Consider the following 26,830-nt stretch of genomic DNA (forward strand, 5'->3'; position numbering starts at 1 on the left):
AGTGCAAATATGTAGGTGCCTAGTAACTGCCGGAGTAAATTTCTCGTCTCATCATGGCTAGATCCTCCCATTGGTTGAGACTGGACTCTAGGAAGGACGATGTGATCCAAAGGAAAAATACATGAGGTCTGTAATTCCCATACAGCAGCTCACAGGGTCTCCTCTTGCAAAATTTCTACAGGCATATCGTAGGACAGCCCAGGCGTCCCTGGAGTCAGCGAGGACCCTGCCAGCAGGTCTGGGGGCGGGACCTGAGTCAATCCCTCCGGCCGCCGGGCTCTACCGCTTCTCCGCTGTCCACTTCAGCTTCCTGCCACCCTCCTGTCTCCAGCATGGTTTGTGGCCCCAGCCGTCCCTCCTTGTCCCGGCTTCTCCCAGGCGCCGAGATTCCTGCCTTACGCTTTGTCCTGCTTCCGCGGCTCCCTTGTTTTCCCCAGCCCCCCGTGCATGTCCCGGTCTCGGCCATCAGAGCCTGGGGTCTGGGGGCCGGCCGGCGGCGCTCACCAGTCTCTCTCCTTGTCTCCCTCTACAGCCTGGTCCGACCCCCAGTGGTACTAACGTGGGTTCCTCAGGGCGCTCTCCCAGCAAAGCAGTGGCCGCCCGGGCGGCGGGATCCACAGTCCGGCAGAGGTAAGGATCTTGCGACCCTCTCGGCTGTGGGCTCCGAGGGACAGGGCCCAAGAATTCGTTGGTCCTGAGAAGGAGATCCCGAGATGTTAAGATTCATAAGGGCAGAACGAGCTAGCTGCCTGTGATGTGACCGTAGGGGTAGTTAAAGACTTCTTGGTCTTTTGCGTCTCGAGAGGGAGGCAATATTTTCTTCGCATTGCTCAGCTTTGAGTACCACTCTTGAAAAAGGAAAGTTAAACTGGAGTAAGGTCATAGACAGCATTGAGAAAACCGATGTCATTAAAATGGTGTCTTTAGAGCTGAGCTCTCCACTCACATTTCTATCTGGAAGTCCCATACACACTCGGTCTAACATGACTCGTCTAATGCGCAGCTCAGTCTTTCCTTTCACCTCAGCTCCCGCCGCCAATTATATCTCCCTACGTCCATAAAGCACTGCTGTAAACTCGTTCACTCAAAGCCAGAACTTCAGCGTCATCTTGGATTCTTTTAATGCTGTCTTTATCCAGTACGTTTATATTGTACATGAAGAACTTCTCATCCGTTTTTTCCTTCTCCATTTCTACTGCCTCAGTTTAGCCCTCAGTTTCTCACATCTAGAGAATTTTCTACCTAACTCGCCTCCTCTCCAGATCATTTCCACTCTAATGCATCTTCTGCTCTGATTCTGGCACACTGCTGGTTAGTTTCTTGTTGCTGAACTTAAACACGGTGGGGAGGGGGAGAGGGTTACCAAAGCTCTTGGTGGTGGGTTTTTTTTTCCCCCCAGCCAAATTGCTTCTCTTCTCTCTCTCCTGTGATCCAGCAACAGTGAGCTTATTACTGTTTTCTGAACTCACTAGACACCCCCCCATCCCCACCCCTCCGGCCATTTGTGTATATTCTCCAAGACTAGGCTCAGGGATTATTTCCTCTTGAGGCCTTCCCTGACTCTAAAGGCAATAGCAGCTACTAGTCTTCTTTTTTACTCCCAAGCATTTTGTTCATACCCTTCTAATAGCATTTATGTTTCCATGTTTATCTCCTTCATTAGACTTTGACAAAAACTGCCCATCAGCTCTATCCTACCATAAGGCTGACACAATAAATGATGAGTGAGGGAAGGAATCAAGCCACCCTGTAATCTTGGGATTTTTTTGAAGGAACCAGTGGGGGTTTTATCTAGAGAGGAAAAGACCTTGAAGAGATACACAAAAACTATTCTCAAGGATGTGAAGAGGGATGAGACTTCTCTTGTTGGCTACAGTAGGTAAATCTAAAACTGATGATTTGAACTTACATGAGACAGATTTCATCACAGAGCAAAAACAATTCCAGTAGAACTGTGAGAAATGCTAAGATGACCCTGAATGATTGTGAGTTCCCTGTCATCAAGATGTTCAAGGTAAGGCTGGGATGGACCAGCTGGAAAGTGTGTCAGGCTGTGGTGTAGGTTATTTGGGCCTGGGGTGCTGTCTTGTTCCCACCCTGGATTTCAAAGATTCTTTGTGCTGGAATGGAAAACCTGTCCTATCGGTACAGTTCCTTGGGGAGTGGGTCTAGTTAAGGAGAATTGGTAACACTGTGGCAGAGAAGTTTGATCATCTGAAAACTCTTAAAAAAAAGAGAAATCTTGTGTTTATCAAATAAATGAAACAAGTATTTACTTAATAAATAAAATTGAAGTAACTGCTGCACAAGTGAAATGGAGAAACAAACATTTGAGGACAGATGCAGCTTATCAAGTTGGGGGTGTTGATGTCTTTTAGAATTCACTACCGCTGGGGCCAGTGTAACTCAAAAGACCATGGTTGTATGTACTGAGACACCCTACAGAGTTCCCATCTAGAATCTTGGCACTCTTCTAAGTGTTACTTCATGAGTGTAATGTAATAGGTATTGACTGTTCAAGAATATATTCCCTCTTTGTGAGTCTGTAAGAAAAAGTTGAAGCTAACAGTTAATAATAGTGCTGTGGATTATGTAGTCCACAGATTTGCATTCTGTCTCATGTTCAATGAGGTAATAGAAGTAGAACCTTGAGAAGTAACTATGGGATTTAAGGTCAGGCCAGGGTTGGAGTCCTTGCTCTGTTACTACAGGATAAACGGAAGTTGCTAGGATGAAAAGGAGCAATAACACATGGTAAACTGTAAAGCCTTAAAATGCTTCAGTGTTCAGGATTTTCTTTTTTGAATTTCTTTCTATACAGCAGGTTCTTAGTATCTGTTTTATACGTATTAGTGTATACATGTCAATCCCAATCTCCCAATTCATCACAGCACCCCCCCACACGCTTCCCCCCCTTGGTGTACGTACATTTGTTCTCTACATCTGTGTCTCTTTCTGCCTTGCAGACTGGCTCATCTGCACTATTTTTCTAGATTCCACATATATGCATTAATATACGATATTTGTTTCTCTTTCTGACTTCACTCTGTATGACAGTCTCTAGTGTTCAGGATTAATGTGAATCAGGCATAGTAAGGTGATGGACTAGCTGGGGTATTAAGGAAGTCATCAAATAGTTATTGAGGGTACATGCCAGGCACTGTTCCAGTCATGAGGCTGTATCTGTGGACAAGCTAGTCAGGGTTTGACCTCATGAACCTTATATTCCAATGTAAGAGACCATAAACAAGGCAAATAAATAGATAATTTCAGGCAGTAAGGCCAAGAAGAAAAATAAAGTTGTGTGGAGACTAGAGGGTGGGTGAGGATAGGGTGTTCAGAGTAGGTGACAGGTGAGTAGAGACCTAAAAGAGACAAGGGAGCAAATTATGCAATGGTCCGAGGAGGAATAGGCTTCCTAGACAGGAATAGTTAAGTGTAAAGACTCTGAGGTGGGAATGAGCTTGGCTTCTTTGAGGAACAGCCAGAAGACCACCATGTTAGAACAAAGTATGTTCAAGGTTGGTTATGAAAACCATTGCGTTAGGGTATAGGAGGAGGGAGCAGTTACACAGTGGCCAGAAAGAAAGGGTAAAATAGACCCCAAAAAGAAATTTAGGAGATTAAAATGGGCTCTGTTAACTTCTACCTAGCTTCCCAATAGGGGGGATGGGAGGTATTTTGAGTACATTTTTGGTATTTCTAGGTGGCCTGAATCCTCTGCTATGTCTGTGTGCCAGCAGATGTAAGAAATCTTCAAAGAGCACAGACTGATTCCTTGGGGGCTCCTGGAGATTTTGAAGACAGGAACTGGAGTTAGGTGGGTGTGGGAATAGTAGAAAGTACCTGGGTCCTAGTCTTGGCTCAGCCGATGACTTATTATGTCCACACAGGGTTTATCATCTAGCTCAAGTTCCTTTTTATGAACGAGGAAAATTTCACGTACCTACTCCACCAATTAGATGATGTGTATCTGTGTGTGTGAAAGCTCTTGTAAGTGTATGAATTACTCTGTAAATCCCTGTACAGTTTACAATCAGTTTTCCCATAGAAACAGTCATACAGATGGAGTTAGAAGTTCCCAGGTGACCATGTAGCCCATAATTAATGTGTCTGAAATGTAATCTTTATAGTACAGTACATCAGAATCATCGTTTGACACTAACTGTTTTTAGATTTCTAGCATGAACACAGCTCTTTTTGCTGGAGGCCACACTGAAACCGGGACTCTACTCTCCCACTCCATGCAGCAGGGCAGCCTCCCTGAGCTCTAGGCCAGTGCTTCTTGCATTCAGAGTGTGGAATCAAGTCTGTGGTAGGGTGAGGTGGGGATTAGGAACCAGAGTTGGGAGGCAAGAAGAGACGGTGGGGACAGGGTATTCACTTTTGGTTTCTCCCTGTTTGCCCGTCTTTTTTAAAAAATCCAGAACCAGCAGTCCACGGATAACTGGAATGGGATTTTGAGGGAGGGTGTGTTGGGATTCGGTTAATGGCGAGGGGTGGTGACGGGACAGGGCTTTCTCTCTCTTCCTTTCCCCTTCCCTAGAATTTCTGAGTTGGTGATAAATGGGCTGAAGGTTTCTTCTGACCTGTCTCATACTTACTACTTATTTTTACGTGGTACCAGTTTTGCACTGAGGGGAAATGAGAAGTGGGATTGGAGGAGTGCTGTGTGGGAGAATAGCTGTTGGGGAGGGTTTCCTAGTGACCAAGGAGAGGAGGGAAAGGATTCCCTGGCTTCCTTCCTGGTCAGTGGCATTAGTGCTGTTCACTGCTTCTGTGTGCCAGGGCTGCCTGCGCCACACAGCTCACTTCACAAGCCTTGATCCCCTTGAGAGGGACAAGTTCTGGTTGGGTGTTTCCTGCATTTTTTTCACATCCTACCTCTGTCCAGGATCTATAGTCAGTATATCAAAATAATGAAAACAGATTGCAAAATAATATTTCATAAAATATATACTGTTTTGAGACTTGGATTACAATTACAACTTATGTTTTTTGTCTTTTTTGTAGAAAATACAGTAATTTAAAAACATTTTAAAGTAGTCATTTAAAAATCAGGTAATAGGGATTCAGGGTATTTTTAAGCAGGAGTTTTTTACTTGACTTCACAAAAATACATGTGAAGTGAAACTGAAGTGCACTGTCCAAATGAGGTGCCCGTATGTGTGAGCAAGTGGATGGGCTCAAGTCAGAACTGGGTCCACAGCCGAGCGTGGCTGCCTGCTGGCTATGTGGCCTTCGGCACTTTGCCTAACCCTTTATGAGCCTCATTTTCCTCATTTATAAAATGGAGATGGTAAGTACTTTTCTGGGTTATTGTATGCATCAGTGTATGGTGGGTACTCAGTTCTTAGTGGTTATGATCAGTGGAGTAAAAGCAAGCAAAAGCAAGGAGGTATTAGCAAAGAAAAAGTTAATTTTTTGGTTCTTTACCAGTGTAATGGTGGCATATGTTATGATGCTCTGATAAGGGTTTCCAAGAAAAGGCCATTTGTCACATTTTTTCTCTTCACAGGAAAAATGCCAGCTGCGGAACGAGGAGCGCAGGCCGCACCACCTCAGCAGGCACTGGGGGGATGTGGCGATTCTACACAGAAGATTCACCGGGGCTCAAAGTGTAAGTCCTGGGAGCAGACCTTGTGTTTCTGTCCAGAATCACAGAGCCCTTTGGCAGCACTCTGTCTCTGCCACCAGTGGTGTTTGCTTTGATGAGATTTGTAATACACAGCAGCTTCCTTTGTGCCGGGTGGGCGGGGTCTGGTTTGTCCATATAGCAGCCAATTAGTTTAGGGCCTGGAATGACATCTGTTCATGGTTTGAGTGAAAGCAAGGGAACATCTTCATGTAGCTCTGTCAGAATAAATGATGGGAATAGAGAGAACTGGAGGGAAAACAGTTTAATTAGGTGAAATTGCTCATTTGGTGTTCTTGTCCCACACTGAGAAATAGAGGAGTAACCATTTGAATAGGAGCTAGGTGATTTTTCAAAGCTCTCCTGGAGGCATAGGCTGATATTATTGCAGTCTAATGGGAGTTTCTGCATTAGGCTGTGTTACCAAAAGTTCTTTGGCCTCCTTGTCGTTGGTGGGTGGTGACTGGACCCGTATCACTTCCCAAGTTCTAGGCCTGGGAATGCTCATTAGGTGATGGGATATGGGCATCTCGGGGAAGCCCTGTCCCCACGCTTCACCTCGCTTTCTGGTACTGTGAAACCTAATCCCACAGGTTTCTGACCAGGTAGGCTCTAGGACACCACTGCTTACAGCTGTTTCCTGACTGAATCCAGTGGATGAGGAATTGGAATAATGACAGCAGCTCTCATTCATATAGCACCTCAGGTTCAGAAGCTCAGATTCAGAGAGGCAAAGCTACTTGTCAAAGACAAACAGCCAGCAAGAGCTGGAGCCAGATATTCTGGGACTGTTAAATTCCATGCTCTTTCCATTCTGCCTGTTTGGTAACAGAGACACAATCAGATTTATTTGGATTAGTTTAATTAACTTGACCAGTAGCTTGACTTAGATCACAAATTTAATTTAGAAAGACTTGCCTAGAATTCTTGAGGTTTTGGTTTATTTATTGATTTTTTTTTCCCCCCTGTTATGACGAAGACTTACAAGGTGAGAATGTATTTCAGGAAATAATTCTTGGGGTTGGGGATGTGTGAGTTGGCAGCGTTTTGGTCCTTGTTAGAGATAATTTTTCTGAATATTTCAAAGACAAATTTTGAAGCCCCTTGCTCTTCAGGGTATCCAGGGGACAACATTTTAAACCTTCTCGAGGTGGTGAAACAACTGTTCTCTTGTGGGTGAATCTGGCTTGTTCTTGCTTTGGGCTGTTGTGCAGCCAGGCTTGCTTGCTGCTGTTGTGAGTCCTAGGAATCGAGAGAAGCTATTCCTTTGCAGTGTCATAAACCACAGGCTCATCATACCAGAGAGAGAGGTTTTTGGTGAAAGGACATAGTTGGGAAATGGTATCCTCAAATCCACGTCTTGGAGCAGTCAGGTACCATCCTGGAGCTTGCTGTTGGCTCTTCCTGGGAGTTAGAATTTTTTTTCAGGTTGATAACAGTAGCATTTCCTGAGAGCTTACTAGAAGCCTACACCGTGTGTGTGTTAATATATTTAATACCTCAGCAACCCTATGAGAGAGGTGCTGTGATTATCCCCACTTTACAGACGAGGCAAATGATGTTTGGAGAAGGTGAGTCACAGGGCCACAGTCATATCAGCTTTATGCTTTATGGCTGATGTTACCTAACGGCGCTTTAAAGTAAGGCAGTATGATCCAGTGCATCGTGACGACCATCTCTTCCTAGGTACTTTTAAGTTTGTTTACTCCCATAATTGTACAAATTTTGGAAGAACAAAATAGTGTAGCAAGGACTTGGATCTCCATGCATTGATGATTGTCCACTAGTGGACTCTTGTTACCGCCTGCTCCGCTGGGTTACTCTACTGCCCAAATTATAAAGATTCCTGGGGTCTTTTCCTGTGTCCACCCCCAGGTGTACCTGGGAGGTGAAGTGACATCTTGAATTCTCCAAAACTGTTGTTGGCAAGAGGAGTCAAAAAGACGAGGCCTTTGACTGACATCAGCATTGACAGGTTGTGTAAAATCAAGGAGTTCTAACTTTAAGAAACCCATGTACTAATTCTCAACCTGGAAAGCATTTGGTTTAGGGAAGGGCTGATGAGTAAAATCTACTTCCTTTCTACAGTAAACTAAATATAAATCAAACTTAATGTTGCCTAGAATGTTTGCTCCCCTAAATATAGGAACCTTAAAGCAGTAAAATGAGCACAATGTGTGGAATCAGAAAACCTGAGTTCAGATCCCTCCTTTCCATTCTGGCTCTGTGTTCTTAGGCTCTATGTTCTCATTTCATAACATTAATATTTGTTTCATCTGTGTCTTGAGCTTGTTAATCATATGGGATCATATATTTGAAAATGCTTCATAACTTATAATGGGATATTCATCTTTGTTATGCCTAGTTTATTGTAGTTAGACGATGAAGGTGGTCTTTATTAATTTGAAATAATAGTTTGGTAATTGGATCATTTGCACTTAAAGAGTTTGGGAAATTTTTTAAATTACTTTTTATTATGGAGAATATCAAATGCACGAAATTAAAGAGACTAGTGTCTCTAAGACATTAGATCCTTTTTTTGTATATATTTTAGTATGTTTCATTAAAAGATAAGGATTCCTCCTTTCTAAATAACCGCAATGCTGTCACCCTCAAAATATCCACAGTAATAATTTTTGGAATATTTTTAAATGTTGTAAATAATATTCTTCTACGGATCTTAGGTGCTTTCCCCTCCCTTTTCCCCTAGGCAGTCTTTAATATTACAAATATATTAATGTATTATTACTGAAACTAAGCCTGCCTTTTCTTATTTCCAGTGGCCCTGTTCCCGTATTGGTTATGAGTCTTCTGTTCATCGCTTCTGTATTTATGTTGCACATTTGGGGCAAGTACACTCGTTCATAGATTCCGCTACATCCATCTGTCTGTCATCTGAAGAAGAAAGGAAAAAAACCCCAACATATCTTGGACCAAAAGCATAGTGATTTTCTGTTCATGAGAAAGAAATTTTCTGTAAGCTTACTGTTTTACAGGGAACTTAATGAAAACTGATTTTAAGGAATCATTTTTTTCCTGTGGCTAATAAACTTTTAAATTCATATACCAAGTCTCATTGCTCATGCCTGGCTGCTAGGGCCCTTAGTCTCTCTACCTTTAGATTTACAAGTAAATATGCAGAAAGCATTTTGTGGAGATTGTTTTTTTGGTTGGATTGACAGTTTCTTATATGACCATGTAGTCATTCAAATGCACGATACTGTCAGTGGCCCTGGCTTGTTTTCTTCTAGGTATCTCTGTCTTGGTCATTGTTATTTTGGGTGTTCTGTGGTTTTCAAGGAGTGTGCCTATGACTCCATCAGGCAGATCTGTGTTCAAAGGCAGCTGGTACCCAGTGGAATCGTCAGAAATCATCCAGAAATCTTGGATGAAATGTTTGCTCATTCTATTGTCTCTAAAACCATACATAATATTTTTGCCTCTTCTTTCTGTCAGTTCTTAATTCTGTGGGTGTAGATGAGGGGTTTCAATCTATTTGTCACTTGTTGCTAAACCCCTTTTGAAAGAATTCATTTGATAAATTGGATTTCTTATATAAAATTTTGTTTTCATTTTGGAAATAAAAGACCTTAATAATCAGTGTGAGATACCATTTCTAAACTGAGTTGATATAATTCCAACCAAAAATAAAAATGTTTGAAGTTTCACTTAGCTTATGCTGCCTTCTGGGTATGAGCATTCACTTTTTGGTAGACCATAGGAAATACCAAGAATAGCTCAAAGGTGCGCACTCCAGGAGTCTAGGACTCTAAGCCACAATTTCTAAAGATTGAGATACATTTAAAACGCCCTAGTTGTCCAGCAGAATCACAAAATGATGAAGAGGTGTATTAGTTTAAAAAAATCAATAATTTGGAAAACATCTTTCTCTAAGCCTATTAAAAAAATTTTCTACAACAGTTTCATAAGTGTTTTTCTTAAATCCTGGCTGAAAAGTAATTTTAGGTCCAAAGTGCCAAATTTAAGTGGTGAAAGTATGTATCTTTAAAAATGATTTCCTAGGGCAATATATGGGTGAGTGTGCTCTTGTAAATCCTAACAGATGGCAAATTATTGGGGGAAAAAATGATGAAAAACTGGTTCCCTTTGATCTTGGGAATTGATTATTGCATGAAATAAGTATCTTCATTTTGAAAGTCAGAGGAAAAAGTCTCAATTTTCATTTGGAAGAAATTAAAGATGATAGTATCTATAATAGAATTTTTTTCTGATATTCTTGTTGACAATACTAATAACAGTTAAAAGTTACACATTTAATTTGGAAAAGAAATCTGCTCCTCTGCAGGAGGGGTGTTTTTCTTTGGGGGAGAAGCTGAAGCCGCTTGGGGGAGCCATTTGGTTGTAAGGGGAGCACTCTTCACTGCACAGTGCTGCTGTTAGCCTCCTCTGCTTAGCAGTGGTCTCTAGTGGACTGATTGCTGAAAGTCACTGATTTTTCTGAGCTAGTGGTTTATAAGAAAATGCTAGTTTTCAGTGGCAGAGCAAGATGCTTCATTCAGCAGAAGGAAAATTGGGGGTTGGGCATAAAAATGTACAACATTTATTATGTAGCTGTTTTTGGCTCTGATGAGACAATGCTAATACCATAGCTGAGAGTCTTAGTGTTCAAGCTGTTCCTTTTTCTCTCTTTTTCTTTTTTCCAATTTTTAAAAATTGTGGTAAAATACACATAACATAAAAAGTACCATGTTGGCAGTTTTTAAACTGTGCAAGTCAGTGGTATTGAATACATTCAGATTTTTGTGCAGCCATCGCCACTATCCATCTCCAGATCTCTTTTTCATCTTGCAAAACTGAAATTCTAAGCCCAGTAAATAGTAACTCTACTCCCCCTCCCCCTTCCCCTCAGCCCCTGGCAACCACCATTCTACTTTCTGTCTCTATGAATTTGACTTTCTAAGTACCTCATATGAGTGGAATCATATAATATTTTTTCCTTTTGTGACTGACTCATTCCACTTAGCATAATGTCCTCAAGATTCATCTACGTTTTAGCATATGTCAGAATTTCCTTCCTTTTCAAGGCTGAATAATATTCCACTTATGTATGTATCACATTTTATGTTCCTTTCTTTTTAAATAGGGATTCCTAGACTGTTGTTTCCTAGGGGATCATGAGCCATTTATAGTAATTTCAAAAACTTAACAAATTAGACCTTGACCTGCATTGAGGCTACCTTGGCCCAAAGAATCCTCAAGCTCCCTTGACTATGGGCTAAAATCTAGCCATTACTGAATGGACACAGCCCACACATGCTGAATAGAAGCTCTAAGTGATTAAAACTGGGAAAGTGAATTACATTATAACTGCAACTTGAGCTGAGCCTTATAAGTCACCGGGGAACAACCATATTAGGGTAAGCGCCCAAGAGTCCCTGAGGCTAGTGAGGGATGGAAAGACTAAGATCTCTGGGCCCAACAGTGCCTTGAACACATTCCAGTAAAAGAGTAGACGAGAAAAGATCTATTCCTGGGAGAGGCGAAACATGTTATATACCTTCTGTTTTCACACCTGTCCTAGTCTAGACTCCACTTTTTTTTCCAGGTGCTAATGTCCTCATAGGAAGAATTGAAAAAAACCTTCTGAAATGCAAATGTTGGCATCAAGTTAAAATGGATGAAAATGTCTACAAAGCTGGCTTCATTCAACAGGAAATACTGTATAGTATGTGGTGTTCCTATGCACAGGAACTCCAGAGCTGCACTGCCCCTCCCCTCAAGTGCTGCAGGAGGAGAGTTCCGGCCAGGACCAAGTTTTGCACAGGCTCCGGACGCGCAGGCTCAGCGGCCATGGCTCACGGGCCCAGCCACTCCGCGGCATGTGGGATCTTCCCGGACCAGGGCGCGAACCCATGTCCCCTGCATCGGCAGGCGGACTCTCAACCACTGCGCCACCAGGGAAGCCCCCAGGACCAAGTTTGTTTGACTCTCCTAGGAGGTCTAAACTTACTGCACTTACGACCCCATCTTCCAGGCTTGGAAGTGTTTCTGACCTGGGTTCAACTGCTGGCCCTGCCATTTACCAGTTGTGAGATCATGGGTGTCTCACCTCTGTTTTTTGGGTCTCATTTTCCTTAGCTGTAAATGACTATAGATATGATAGTTCCCACCAAATAGGAAGACTAAATGAGAAGAAAGATCCAAGAGTTGCTTTGTTAATTAGCTAAGAGTTAACACGTGCTTATTCTCAGTAATTTTGGAGATGTAGGTTTCTTGTTAAATCAACAACCTAATGAGGAATTTACTATTTGCCCCATTTTACACAAGAGGAAACTGAAGTTTAAACCACTCAGCTTGTAAGTGGAAGGGCTGGGATTTAACTCCAGATCTCTGACTTACCCACTGGAGTCACATAGATAGGATTATTAAGTATTTGGGTTGAGGGCTAGGGAAGGGTGTCACAATAGAGCTTGCACACAGAGCTTTAAAAATAACACAACTGCAAGAAAAGCGCCATCATTTGGTGTACTCCAGACATTACATAGCTTCAGTTTGAGGTTTTGGTTCCGCAGAAGGAATTGGTTTCTCTATTTCAGTCCTGAGCTTTGTTCAGTCTATGGAACTCTTGTGTTTGTAGAGAAAGTGTAGTTGTTTATTCATTCAACAAACACTGATTACTGTGTGATATGCTTTTCTACTGGGGTTTTAGAAATGACCTGGTGAGGTGACTCATTGCTTTAAAAGGCTAGGCATTTGGATGTTAGGATCCTAGTCCCACTTGGGGCTAGTGGGGCTACAGGTCCTACATAACTGTTGATTATGGAGAAACCAGGCAGGGACCCCCCTCAAGGGCCCCTCAACTATTGGTGAAATCAGTAGTTGGGACCACAGTTTAAGAACCAGTATGCTCATGGTGTGTGGGCAATGGTGCCAGGGATTGCAAAACTGGAACTACCTTCCAGGAAATCTATACTGTATGGCCACGTGTATAACAGAGGAAGACCGGGGAACCCTGGGATACTCTAGCTGGAAGGGCTGAGAGTTCACTGTGTTCTCCCCATTGTACAACAGAGTTCTGGGGCCCCAGAGAGGAGGGGCTTGCCCAAGATTGTGCAGCAAGTCTGTAGTAGAGCAGAGGCCAGAACCAGGCTTCCTGTTTCCAGGCCAGGGCTCCACCTCCTAACTGCACTGTGAGCCCTATTTGGGGCCTCTGCATAAGCCAGCAGACCTCTCTGGAGGCTAGACTCTGGAACGAGGTAAACCAAGTGATGGGCTTTGCTCAGTGGGCAGTGTTAATGAAAGGGAGAGGAGTAAAAGCAGCAAGGTTAGCTAGTAAAAATAAAATGAATAATGTTAGTAAATTTAGGAGAAAGTCAACGAGTTCCTAAGACTTGACAGAGAGACAAAATAGGGAGAAGCAGCCAGCAGAACTGCACTGTTTTGCACTCTTGTGACCACAAATGTTAGGTGAGCCAAGAACACAGCGAGATTGACCAACCAGGGTTAAAGTAAAGGCTAAACTTTTAAATACTATTCCTGGCCGCTCTGGCAACTAGGTCTCCTTCCCATGCTAAAGATAAAATAAAACATGCAAATTAACTGAATAGAAATCAAAGGTGTAGTCATAAACAGTCTAGATCACTCCATTTGGGTAAAGGGCTGGAAGTCTGTACCTCACAAAGCAAATGAAGACACGAGAAGAACTTGAATTACACATAAGAGGGTTAAATTAGCCCTGCGAAGTACTTGTTTTCCTCCCTATCGACGCTGGTCATAGGCGATGCAGGTGGTAAATCCTGTTCTTGCCTGTCCCTATGGTCTCAAGCTGTTCTAACAGACAGTAGTTGCTGGGAAGAAAATGGAAGCTCATTCTCCCAGGGCCCTATCTAAACTGGTTTGGGCTGTAAAATTTAAACAGGGGTTCTCAAAGTTTAGCATGCACTGGAATCACCTCAGGATAATCTGCTTCTGCTCCATGGCAGATCTGGCTAGCCCCAGACTGGGCGTCCCAGCTCTCTAAAACACAAGTCACACAGTGGGGTTTATTCCAGGCCCATCTCAGGTACAAGTGTGTTAATTTTGTCCCCCTTTCTCTTTGAAGCTTTAACTATGGTGCTATTTGTTCTGAAGTCTCTGCACTGCATCTGGGGAAATCCACCTGCCTTGCGTGGCTTTGCATTTTGTGTATTTGTGACCTGGTGGTATGCACGGTCAGCTGGCAGTGGAGTGGAAGGCCCTGAGAGCCTGCAGAGCCCTGGTTCTCCCTTCAGTTCTCTTTGACTCAAGGCAGTACCTCTTTTCAGAGAGCATGTGCTGCCTGAATGAGCAAAACAAACTCTTGTCAGATTTCCTTTTGTGGTAGCCTTGCTGCACTGAAACCTTCAGTCAGCTCCAGGAGGCAGTAAAAACATGAAAGGTGCTGCAAGTTTTTCACGACTGTGCTGGCAGGGATTCCCTTACTGGGTGGGCCATTAGATACTGGCTTGGCACTCCCCCACGTCTGTCCATCCAGATGGTGTAAAAGGCTCTAGCCGGCACACGTCCCACCGTGGGAGAGCTGTCGGGTCCACCAGACTTGCGAACACTTCTATGAGACCCAAGTGATGGTGGGAGGGGCCAGCAAACATTTGCAGTGATGTGTGCATATCCTTTGCACTTCTTGTTGGTGCGTTTAGTAAACCGAAATTAAAGGAAATTTAGGTGAGTGGTGAGCTGTCATTCTCACCGATCTCTGAACCTGGTGCAGGCCTGATGGTCTGACCTTGCTCACTGCTCTTCCTCTTTTCCTCCTTCTCATTCCCCTCCTCCTCCTTTTCTTTTCGTTTTCTTCTTTCTCCTCTTCCCTTGACCCTCCCCCTCCCTTCTACCCTCCCATTACTCTCTTCTGTTCTACACAGCTTGAATATTCCTGGGCTATTGTTTGTACAAATACAATAAACTGTGCAAAGAAACACAATCCTCCAATGAAAGTTATTTAAAAGTAATTCTGATTTTCACTTACATTTTCCCAAGTTGCTATGGGTTGAATTGTGTGCTCCAAAATTTATATATTGAAGTCCTAAGCCCTAATACCTCAGGATGTGACCTTATTTGGAGATGAGGTCTTTACAGAGGTAATTAAGTTAAACTGAGACATTAGCATAGTCCCTAATCCGATATGAACTGCATCCTTCTAAGAAGGAGAAGTTTGGACACAGGCAGCCATAGAGGGAGAACACCTTGTGAACTTGAGGACATCCATCTACAAGCCAAGGAGAGAGGCCTGGAACAGGCTCTTTCCCTCATAGCCTTCAGATGGAACCAAACCTGTCAGCACCTCGCCTTTGGACTTCTACCCTCCAGAACTGTGAGACAATATGTTTCTATCGTTTAAGCTGCCCCGTTTGTGGTATTTGTTATGGCAGCCCTAGCAAACCAATACATACTAAAGGGGAAGCTAGTCCGTAATTCTCAGTGATGTTTTTACCACCACCCTCCCTCCTGTCTTCCTAGTTCTCTCACGCCTGCAGCAGCTGTGGTACCTCTTGATCTCTAAACTCCAGAAACCCTTCCCCAGCACTAGCTTGAATGACTTCTATTTTTCTAACACCTCTCCTGCTGAGCAAGAAATTAGCAAACTTTTATTCATTGCTCTGGTAACTTAACCTTGAGAAAGGTGGTGCCCCAAATTGGAAACACAAGCATTTTGGGTCACTGGAAGTGGATAGCCTTAATGTAAACGTAAATATGGCCTATTTCATGCACAAGGTGAGCACAATTTCTATTTGGATTGTTTAGTCCAGAGACTTGTTTATGTCATGGTGAACTGAGAAAACCCCAGGGTTCTGACTCAAGACCAAGAAGACCTTGGTTGGTGGTAAATTATTAGCAGGGAATTTGGTAGTGACCAGAGCTTGTTTAGCAGAGTGGATGGCATTCATACAGTAACCATAAGCCTGGACCAGTGAAGGCCTGGCACACCTAGCTAGGATTTGAGGGTATATACAGCAGCTTGGGTGTCCAGATTCAAGTTTTCACTTATGTGTATTATCCTTGCATTCCTAGAATGAGCTCCACTCTGTCACTGTAATAAAAAGAGTTAACATAGCAGGCTGAACACTGCTATTTTTAGAGGTTGGCCCCTGGCTGGTGGTCTGCAGACTTGGCATTTAAGGCTGATTGATGATGTGATTTCTCCTGTACACGAGCTTTCCTTCTGAGAGTCTGGAATTTTGGTAGTTGTGCCTAGGCAACCACTGCCAATAAAATCTTTGGGCACTGAGTCTTTAATGGGCTTTCTGGGCAGAAACATCGCACACATGGTTGCATTCTTCGCTGCTAGAGAAAGGATCATTCTTGATGTGTCCCTCACAGGAAGAAAAGAGTATAGGAAGCCTGCATGGATTTCTCCAGAACTCACCTGTGTCTTTTTCCTTCCATGATCCTATTTTGTATCCTTTTACTGTAATAAACCTGAGCCATGCTGTGAGTACAACTATGTGCTCAGTCCTGTGAGTCATTCTAGAAACTCAACGAACACGTGGGTGGTCTTGGGGAATCCCTCAAAGAGTCACGGTGTCTTGCTTTTTAATGTGTTGTTGTGTTGTGTCTGCTAATATTTTATGTTTTCTTTATTGATATTGTTCAGTTCAACTCCCATTTATCAAGCTTTTCTTCATGCACATTGTTCTAGACATTGACATATAGCAACTTCTTTAATCTTTTGAGGTGCCCAGGACAGCTCATTTTATAGGTGAGAAAGCTGAGGCCCACAGAGATGGAGTGACTCACTCAGAATCATGGAGCTCCTGACTGCACAGCAGAGCTGGGAACCAGGGCTATCTGCCTCTACGTTAGGGTGACCAGCAGTCCCAGTTTGCCCTCGACTGAGGGTTTCCTAGAGCATGGTGCTCTGAGTACTAAAACTGCGACGGTCCTGGGCAAAATCAGGACACCTGGTCACCCTACTTCAAGTCCGCAGCTTTTTTTATACTTTATCCAACTAGATACTTCTATTTTCCTGAGGGAGAGCTTGTCCCCATTAGGAGGTGGCCTATTTAGACCCAAATTGGAAGAGCCAGACACCTGGTCTCTCAAGGAGACCAATTTCCAAAGACCTTGCCTTAGTGCCAAACACTCTGCACCTCCCAACCCGCCTTGCTCAGTCTGCTCTTTCCTCTTCTCCACCAAGTGCACCGCCCATCTCTGCCCACCACATTTTTCAGCATTACTGGTTTTAATTTCCTGCACCATCCCCTTTGCAAAAACTTCTTTCCTGATTTAATTACTATTTCTCTTAATTAAATTTCATTCTCTCGATTGTCGTTAAACTCCTGAAGTTGTTTCTCCAACGAATTTAACAGTGAGGCCCTGTGCTTAGAGATTAATTGTCGTCATTTTTCCCTCAAACACAGGTACTTTCTTACTTCTCTTCAATTATCTGTGGGCAAAAGGAAAGTGACCATCCTTCTTCCCAGGGCCTCTCTGAGAACAAACACCGCTGGGGGCTGCCGTGAGAGAGAGGGAGAGGGCGAGAGGGGGAGAGGGGGAGAGGGGGAGAGGGGGAGGGGGGGAGGGGGGAGGGGGGAGGGGGGAGAGGGGGAGAGGGGGAGAGGGAGAGAGGGAGAGGGGGAGAGAGGGAGAGAGGGAGAGAGGGAGAGAGGGAGAGAGGGAGGGAGGGAGGGAGAGAGAGAGGGAGAGAGAGAGGGAGAGAGAGAGGGAGAGAGAGAGAGGGAGAGAGAGGGAGAGAGAGGGAGAGAGAGAGGGAGAGAGAGAGGGAGAGAGAGAGAGGGAGAGAGAGGGAGAGAGAGAGAGAGGGAGAGAGAGGGAGAGAGAGGGAGAGAGAGAGGGAGAGGGAGGGCAGGGCGGTGGGGGGGGATGCCAAGTCTCTTGAATTTTTCTCCCACCTTCTACTGAGTCTAATCTCAGGGTAAGTAGCCAGAAAGCCCCAGGTGACTCAGGCGGGCTCGTGAACAGCCTGGCGGGGGTGGGGTGGGGGTGGGGAGGGGCTCCAGGGGCACAGCTCAGTTTTCAGAGATGATGGCTCCCTGCCAGGAGGGGTTTGGGATGGTGCGGAGGGATATAGGGGCTGCCTCTGGCCTCAAGCATTGCACCCAGCCAAGGTCTCTCAGAGGAACTAAGGCTGTGGCTCAAAGGAACAGAAACACTTCCGGCTAGAACTTCCCTTCCCTGGAACGCCCCTCTTAGGAAACCAAAGCTCCAGTGCTCTACCCTCTGATCACCTTTCTCACGGTCTCAGTACAGCAGCCTTTTGACCTTTCAGCCTCAAACTCCTGTTTTCCCAGCTCCATCACCCCAGACTCTCCTCTGTCTTTGTGCACAGACCCTTGAAAAACGGTGGCTAGAGAAGGATGCATGGTTCCGGGTGGGGCCCAGTAAGCTTCCTGTATGAGCTAGTTGCTGCATCCTCTGGCCCTGTATGGGTGAAGCACCCGCAGAGGTACAAAGCACAGGCTCTGGGGCCCTCAGACCCAGCCTGGCACATACAGGCTGTGGGATCTTGTTTCTCCAATGCCCCAAGCCTCAGTTCCCTCGTCTGCAGATATTCAGATATAGTACCATGTGAAAGGGGTACAGGGCTGCCTTTTATTACTCACACTGAGTAGCATTTGCTCCTATATGTCACAGAATCCCCAACTTTTAGGACTGAAAAGAAAACTGAAGTCCTTTAAGCCCTCTCATCTCCCCAGCCATTTGATTATGACATTTCTATTTGGTCTCTGACTCTGCTTGGGTACCTCCTGGGATGGCGAACACTGCTCTGGGGAATCCCTGCCTTCTTTGGGTTACTCTATAGATGTCAATTAGCTCTGTTTACAGGTGTGATGTATTTAAACTGCTTTCCAGTTGCAGGGAACAGGAAGCTGTCCCCTATTCAACTACAATAATGTAGGCTGCCAGAGAACAGGACACAAATGATCATTTGGAAGATAATTCAGCAAATAACTCAATGACATACTCACAGATGAAGGATTCAGGCTCTAGACTCTCTGCCTACCCAGTTCCTGGGAGGGGCGGGGTCCAGTCCAGCTGAAGATAAGGTCCTGAGAATGAGGCAGAACCCAGTTAATTCAGACACGTTTTACAGACAAGGCCTCAAAAATCCCGAAGGAACTTTTTTTTTTTTTTTTTACATCTTTATTGGAGTATAATTGCTTTACAATGGTCCAAAGGAACCTTTGAAGTCACCCTTCTCCTGAGTTCACAGGACTCACAAACAATACCATCCATCCCTGGTTATTCATGCTCATTAAACGTCAGAATAAAGAGCTTAGAGCTCAGGAGGGGCTCCATCCCCATTACTCCGGGGCCGCTTAGCTGCATTTATGATGAGAAGGCCCTGGGGTGTCTAACTACCCGATTTGCTTAATAAAGTCCTCCCGGTCCTGCTGATGTTACCAGCTTCATGTCGCACATTCTTGTGCTATTGGGGTGGTGCCAGAATGTATTTAAATATCCCATTGTGTCTATTTCATTTTTATTTAAAGGAAATGAATTTCAAGGTTTAAAGCAGATTTTCTAATGCAAATGCACCTATGCAGCTAGGTGTGAGGAGCCAGAGGTAAGGGAAGGGTTACAGTATAGGAACTGTAGGAGGCATTCAAGGCTCATCTAGCTGGAGGTCCTGTTCTCCTGTGAACTGTGGCTTGTGAGACGGTGGATTCTCATTGTTAGCAAGTACATATTTGTATAAACCTGAATTTTCATTTAGTGCTTAATAGATTTAATTTTACCTTAATGATATATTTTATTTCTTTTTTTTGGTATAAATTTACTTATTTATTTTTGGCTGTGTTGGGTCTTTGTTGCTGTGTGCGGGCTTTCTCTAGTTGGGATGAGCGGGGGCTACTCTTCGTTGCGGTGCGTGGGCTTCTCATTGTGGTGGCTTCTCTTGTTGCGGTGGCTTCTCTTGTTGCGGAGTACGGGCTCTAGGCGTGTGGGCTTCAGTAGTTGTGGCTCGCAGGCTCCAGAGCACAGGCTCAGTAGTTGTGGTGCATGGGCTTAGTTGCTCCGTGGCATGTGGGATCTTCCCGGACCAGGGCTCAAACCCATGTCCCCTGCACTGGCAGGCGGATTCTTAACCACTGCGCCACCAGGGAAGCCCCAATGATATATTTTAAATGGACTCCTAGAAGGTTTGGATTGGACCTTAGAACTTAATTTGACCAATCCCTCCTGTTACAGATGAAAAAATTGAGGCCCAGAGAGGTTAAAGTTTTTTCCCCAAATCACACAGGTAGTAATAAGTGTAGGGCTGGGATTCAAGTCTAGATTTTAAAATTTCAGATGGTATTGGTTCAAAACTCACCCCACGTGCAGTGAGATAAGCTTCTTTAGCAGTCTCTCTGGCATAAAAGGGAAGTGTTAATGTTTCCTCGTCCTCTAGCTCCGAGATCCTGTTTATTTGGAATTAGCTTGGTGGAAGGATCAACTTGCCTGCTCACAGCTGCTGTCCCTTCTCATGCCACATTGAAGAGGAACCACAACCCCCTCTCCTTGACCTCCCCTCACATGCTGCACACACGGCAGCTACATACGTACAGCAGACTTTATATGAAACTTGAGGAAACAGAGGTTTGTGTCACCATGTTGCTCGTTTCCCCTTCTTTTTAGAGCACGCTTCTGTAGGATTCATCCCAGAAATTCCCCCATTTCAAAGCACAGAGTAACATAGCTCATCAATTCCCTTTCACTCAGGACTACGTTTTGCTGCAACAGAGACCTGTAAAACAATGCCTTAAATAAGGTTTACAATTTTTCTCTCATGTAAGTCTGGAGGTAGGCATTCTAGGGCTGGTAAGGTAGTGCCACAATCTCATCAATGTCCTAACCTCCTCTCATCTTTCCATTTTGCCATCCTTAGCACAAGCCTACTGTCCTCAAGCAAGATCACCTCAGGACTGCAAAATGACTGCTGCAGCACAAGTCATTACATCCATGTTTCAGGTAAAGGAAGAGGAAAGGCCAATAAGGGGCCTGCCAACAGAGTCAGTGCCCTTTTCAGGGAGCATTCCCAGAAGTCTCATACTGTAGTTATTCTTTCATTCAATTGGCCAGAAGTTACTCTCATGGGCACTCTTCTCTGGAGGGGAGCCTGGGAAATCTAATTTTTCAGTTGGCACATTGCTACCTCCAACAAAATCAGGGCCCTGTGTAAGTAAGAAGAGAAGAATAAATTTTGGGTAGGCAACCAGAATGTCTGCCACAACCCCCAACTCAGGTCTGGACCTATCTTTGCATCCCAATGACTCATTATTCTATTAAACCTAAGAGGCCATCACAGGGCTGAAGGGAGGGAGCTGGAGTAAAAGAAATGGCTGAATCTTTCATCTGCTGTCTTCACTGACAGTCTCTGAAAGTGGATGGCAACAAAGAGATTTATTTGCCCACTGATACGAAATTTACCACCCTCCTTAGAAGGCAGAAGCGGTTACAGTTGCCTTTTATTTTCCTATTGCTACACCCAAGGATTGTTGTGAGAATGCAAAGACAGATATGAGACAGCATGTTATAAACTGTAAAACACTATTCAGCAACAGAAATGATCGTTTATCGTTATTATAAGTGTTGTCACGTCTTCTAAAGCCGTGCGCTCAGCTGAAGAAAAGGATTTTCTGAGAGAGAGCAAGAGAGCCAAAGAGAAAAGGAGAGAAAGAGTGAGGGGGAGGGGTAAGGGAGAAGGGAAATGGGGAGAGAGAAGAGTGGAGGCCCCTTTTCTATGAAAGGCAGAACAAAAATATATTGACATAATTGAATCCTATGTCTGACCCAAACACATATACAACTACCTGGGAGACAGCATCAAAGTTCTTTGCTCAGGGCTCTCTGATTATTTAAAAAATATCTCCCTCATTTTTAAGCAATATATGTATATTGAAGACTATTTGAACCATATGAAAAGGCACAAGGAAGTTTTTCTTAAAAACCTGCTTTATTGATATATAATTGACATATCATAAACTGTGCACATTTCAAGTGTGTAATTTTATATATTTTGACGTAAGTATACACCCATGAATCCATCACTACCCTCAACATAATGAACACATCCGTCACCCCCAAAAGTTTCCTATGCTCCCTCTCTCCTGCCCCTTCCTGTTCAACCCCCTTCCTGCCAGGAATCAACTCCTCTGCTTTCTGCCACTCTAGATTCCTTTGCATTTTCTTGAATTTTATACAAATGGAATATAAAATTCCATAAAAACATGTACAATGTATGTACTCTTTTTTGTTTAGCTTCATTCACTTGGCATAATATGAAAACAAAAAAACCCAAAAAAATGCCAACAAACCTCACAACTTACAGAGAAGTATAATTAATGACATAACACAGATCCACCAGGATTCAGAACAGTTAATTAGCCATACTCGCTTCAGCTCTCCTCATTTTTTTAATGTGATTTATACAAGAAAAAAATTGTAACAATTTGCATAATTCTATGAATAATTATAAAGCAAACCCCTGTGGGCAACAAGTGAACGCTGTAAGCACCCCGTTATCTTCTGTGTCCCCTCCCTGACACCCATGTCTTCCCCCCCAATTCTAGGTCATCACTATCCCCACTTTTGGGAGACTCACTTTCTTGCTTGCCTTTCTGGTTTTATGACCTAGGTATCCATCCCAGTAATGGTAGAGTTGAGCCACCTGTTTGTGAATTTTATATGAATGAAATCATACTGTTTGTCTTCTTCTGTGACTTGTATTTTTTACCGTTATGTTTGGGAGATTAGCCATGTTGTGTCATGTGGCTGTGGTTTGTTCATTTTAATGGCTGTAGAGTATTCAATTTTATGAATATACTGCAGCGTGGCATGGCCCACACTAGAAAGAAACCTTTTAAATGTGATCATCACTGTTTGGCCTGTGTTCACACCCAAGCCTTGTACCCATCAGACAGTCGTCATAGGATAGAAACAAGTGAAACACCCCAACTCCTGCTGCCAGTCCCCTGACTGCCACCCTGTGTCCATAGAAAGTTAATCTATTAATATTCACATATGCAAATCATAAATATTTACAACAATATCTTCTGTCCTGACATAGTATTCTTTCTGAAGAAGCAAAGCACAAAGCAGCTTCTAAAAAAAAAAATCATGAACTTTATGTAATTTCATTAGTCAGCCCAGGCTAATAAAAAAGTACCACAGACTGGGTGGCTTAAACAACAGAAGTGTATTTTTTCTCATAGATCTGGAGGTTGGAAGTCCAGGATCAAGGAGTCAGTAGGTTTGGTTTCCACTGAAGCCTCTCTCTGGCTTACAAAGGGCTGCCTTCTCCCTGTTTCCTCATGTTTCTGTCTCCTCTGCCTTCTCACTGTATTCCCTCTTTCCTTCTGTTCCCTAATCTTCTCTTTAAAGACCCCAGTCAGATTAGATTAGGACCCATCCCAATGGCCACAGTTTACCTGTTTCAAGGCCCTGTTTCCAAATATGGTCATGGTCTGAGGTACTAGGGGTTAGGACTTCAAAACATGAATTTCAGCCCATAGCAGTTGCACTGATCTTAATACACCTAGTTATATTCTCCATGGGAGAAAGAAAACAAGGATGAGGTCAGACACTCTCCTTCTACAGCCTGCTTTTCCCTTTTCACTCTTTTCCTCAGGCCTTCAATCCAGAACGTCCTAGCTCACTGCTCCTAAACGATGCTCTCACTATAAATTGCATAGAAACATAAGACATCAAAACCTAGTTTTACGTTTCTTTGTGTATAAGAAATAGTAAGAGTCACTGAAGTCGGTGCTTGCAGTCTGAGACTTTTCTAAAAAGAGTTCAGTGCATTATTCAAGTTGAAAAAATAATAATTTGGACCTTAGCCTGTCTCCAGCAGATGGACGACGCTGCCCGTCCCCTGCCCTTTCTTAAGAAGTTCCCTTTATTCTGTGATACCCTAAAGTGTCTGCTGGCATGGTGGTTTACAAGCACCTTCTCACGTGGTGAATAATTAGGTCCTAATCACCACCCAGTGAAGTAGAGAAATAATTTGAATCCCTGTTGTACAGATGAGATAACTGGAGCATAAAGAATGTGGGATTTTCAAGGTCACACAGCAAGAAAGGCACAAAGCCAGCTTCCATTTCTCAGTCTAGGTAATATGAATTCCACAGTTCCATGTTGCCTTCTCTCCCCAAAGTGGCGGTCCATCCACCAAGTTTTTGTTTCAATTGGGGTGCAGTGGTGCTAGTCATTGGGAGGGGGAACAACTGAAAACACTATGATGACTCAGGGCAGTCAATAAGAAAATGGACTTTCTCGGTGAGGCAGAGATGGGGAAGTAGTCATCTCTTTCTTCTGATAGCAGGGCGTACGTTTTGTTTTTCAATCGGCATGCTCACTGGATCCTTCTTATTACCCTTTGCTTTTCATGCTTTTAAAGCTTACCCACAAGCATTTTTTTCATTCCATCTGTATTTAGTAGTTGTTGTTCTACTACAAAGAAGACTTTCCTCTCTTCTCCATCTATTTGTGTACTCATTTATTAATTTATATCACTATAGTCTCACGGTTTCTTATTTTATTCAGTGAGTTTTTGTTTTATTCCACGGGTTTCGATGACCAGACTGTGCTTGTTCAGTGGGAACCCCTTCATTCTGGCTCCTGGGTCCTCTTGACATGTTCCCATAAGTCCATGAGCCTATCCTTACTTGGCACAAAAAGGTGTTCCACATTCTTCTCATATTTTCACTGCCCCAGCCTTAAACTCACTGTATTTTGAGAACTGGTGGATACCACCCAGTGTTAAAAGTAGAAGTCTTGAACCACTGTAGGAGCCAGAGGAGACAGTGATTTCTCCTCAAATTATGACCCTTCTTGACCTTCAGATGAAAGGATTAAGAGGATGATTGCCCCCATGTGCTTGTAATTCATCCCAAGGATAAACAAATCTACTGTCTTAAGTTTCTCATGATTTCCATTTCATGGAAGAGAATTTCAAACTGAGCCTCAGAGACACTAGGCGGGAAATGGGAATTCAAATCTGTGGGATAGGGTAACGGGAGATCAATACGGAACGGACTGCCGCCCTTACTAACAGTGACCCTGACCCACACAAGCCTGTGTGTGGGAGGAGCTTGGGCTCCTCCCAAGGAGCCTGCAGAGCCGGCGGCGAGCAGGAAGCCTCAGAGTACAGAGGACCATGTCACTCTTAACTCCCAGATGGTGAAAGGTAAGCCTCTGTCCTGGGGACACCGGAGTGGGCGGGGTGTCCTTTCTACACTCACAGGTGCAGCCAGAGCTGACTCTAAGATAAGACAGGTTTGATCATGGCTCGTTTTCCTTTCCATTAAAAATAATTTCAATTAGGAAAGACTTTAAACTTACAGAAAGTTACAGATAAAAATGTCATAAGCACCAATGTACCCATCACCAGACGGAGGAAATGTTAACATTAGCCTTAGATCCTTTTAGAAAGAAAATAAAGCTACAGATAAAATTGAAACCCAATTGCCCTCCCTCTCTCTCCAGAGACAACTCTCAAGTTAGTACGCAGCTTCTCGGTGCTCAATATTACTTTGTTTTCACGTGGGTAAACACCAATATATAGTATTGCCTTGTGTACTTAAAACATTTCATAAGCAGTATTGTTACCCACGCTATGCAGCCAAGGCTCCAGGCGCGGAAACTGTTTTCTTTTTTTCAATCATACAGGTTAGTTGTTTATCAACAGGAAGCCACGAAGGCCAGAAACGAAACCAGACTGAACCAGCTAGGTCCAAGATGGCGGGCAAAGTAGGCTAAAGGTCACTGCTTTCCTTGCCTTGATTGATCTCTGCGTTTCCATACCAACCCCTGAAAGCTGAAAGATACTTACCCTGATTTATCTCTGTGTTTGTTTCAAAAGTACCTGGTGTTTGGTAGAGATGCTTCGCGGGCTGTACTTTGAGAGATACACAGTGGTCAACCATCCCAAACCAGCTCTGACGACCACGGGAACACACCTGCGCAGATGAAACCAGGGGGCTGTCCCAGCATTACCTTCGCTTCATTACCTTGCTAACATCTCCGCCCAAAGCGGGGATTTGTGCTCTCCTAGGCACAATTTGTTCCACGTGCAAAGGAGCGTGGCGGACTGCGCATGACCTGGCTGCCCCTGGAAATCTCCGCCCCTTTCCTAGAGCCCTGATGACCTTCTCCCTCCTAACCCTAAAATTCCCTTACTCCCCTCTTTGGGGAGAAGGTGCTTCTAGAGTTTGAGCTTCCCTTCTCCATTCTCTGGCCTTTGGGTAAAAGCCTGTTTTGCTTGCACCAAACTCAATTTCATTATTGGGAGCTCGAAACTGAGTGGGAAAGAACTCCCTGTCTGATAGGGGTTGGGGGAAGGGAGAGCTTAGGTTCAGCTAGGGCACCAAGAGTGGGGGGTCTCACGTCTAATTCAGTAACATTACCATACTGCTTGTATCCGTTTTCAACTGGCTTTTTTTTTTTTCCGGTACGTGGGCTTCTCACTGTTGTGGCCTCTCCCGTTGCGGAGCACAGGCTCCAGACACGCAGGCTCAGCGGCCATGGCTCACGGGCCTAGCCGCTCCGCGGCATGTGGGATCTTCCCGGACCGGGACACGAACCCGTGTCCCCTGTATCGGCAGGCGGACTCTCAACCACTGCGCCACCAGGGAAGTCCTCAACTGGCTTTTGATTTTCACCTAACAGTGAGATTTATTGATATTAATAATGTAGATCTAGTTCATTCATTTTATCTGATAGTATTTTGTTGTATGACATTTTTATAATGATATATGATATTACTCTTAATAGTCCTAATGCTTTGTATATTGTATTTTCTTTGAAGATAATAAACTCACCTGGAATAATGACAGTTTTGTTTCTTACTTTCTATTCCTAAATCTTATTTCTATTTTTAGTATAATGTTGGCTAGGAGTTCAAGTGGGGATTATTTTCTTGTTCTTCTTCTGGTTTAAAAGAGATTTTAAGGTTTGCATTTTTAGGTATGATGCTTGTGGTAGGTTTTTGGTAGTTACCTTTTTACCAGGTTAAGGAACCTACCTCCTAGTACTATTTTGCCCAAGGTGTTTTTTCCCAAAGTCCATTCATGACTGACTTCATTATGTTTCTTTTTCTGAACCTATTGACATGATTATATAATTTTCTCCTTCTAATTTCCCAGTTTAGTAAATTACATCAGTAGATTTCCTAATGTTAAAGTATTCTATATTTTTAAGGAAAAGATAAGATAGAGGACCGTCCTCTATTTGATCATGATGTATTTCTTTTTATAC

General features: G+C 43.7%; 1 protein-coding gene and 2 long non-coding RNA genes across 10 annotated transcripts in view; 2 read left to right on the plus strand and 1 right to left on the minus strand.

Annotated features, from left to right (window-relative positions):
- LOC125964662 (uncharacterized) overlaps positions 1-26,830 on the minus strand; it is a 56,999-nt gene that overhangs the window by 15,793 nt on the left and 14,376 nt on the right. Inside the window, exon 2 of the long non-coding RNA XR_007477898.1 lies at positions 18,559-18,639. This is a non-coding gene — a long non-coding RNA (uncharacterized LOC125964662). The remainder of the gene's footprint in view (positions 1-18,558; positions 18,640-26,830) is intronic.
- On the plus strand, positions 27-8,699 carry SEC61B (SEC61 translocon subunit beta). Its single transcript, XM_004271478.2, has 4 exons — positions 27-335; positions 533-630; positions 5,519-5,620; positions 8,416-8,699. Exons 1-4 carry the CDS (start codon positions 333-335, stop codon positions 8,501-8,503), a joined length of 291 nt encoding a protein of 96 aa, XP_004271526.1. The 5' UTR covers positions 27-332; the 3' UTR covers positions 8,504-8,699.
- Positions 11,019-26,406, plus strand: LOC117201902 (uncharacterized). Of its 8 annotated transcripts, XR_004484041.2 has the most exons (5): positions 18,189-20,170; positions 20,294-20,342; positions 20,460-20,542; positions 22,786-25,335; positions 25,437-26,406. It is a non-coding gene; the product is annotated as an uncharacterized LOC117201902 (long non-coding RNA). The 8 variants fall into 8 exon arrangements; XR_007477884.1 differs by lacking the exons at positions 18,189-20,170; positions 20,294-20,342 and adding an exon at positions 11,019-12,852; XR_007477883.1 differs by having other exon boundaries at positions 18,189-20,542; positions 22,786-24,761; positions 25,263-25,335.

Source organism: Orcinus orca, chromosome 6 (assembly GCF_937001465.1).
Source record: "Orcinus orca chromosome 6, mOrcOrc1.1, whole genome shotgun sequence".
Classification (NCBI taxonomy): domain Eukaryota; kingdom Metazoa; phylum Chordata; class Mammalia; order Artiodactyla; family Delphinidae; genus Orcinus; species Orcinus orca.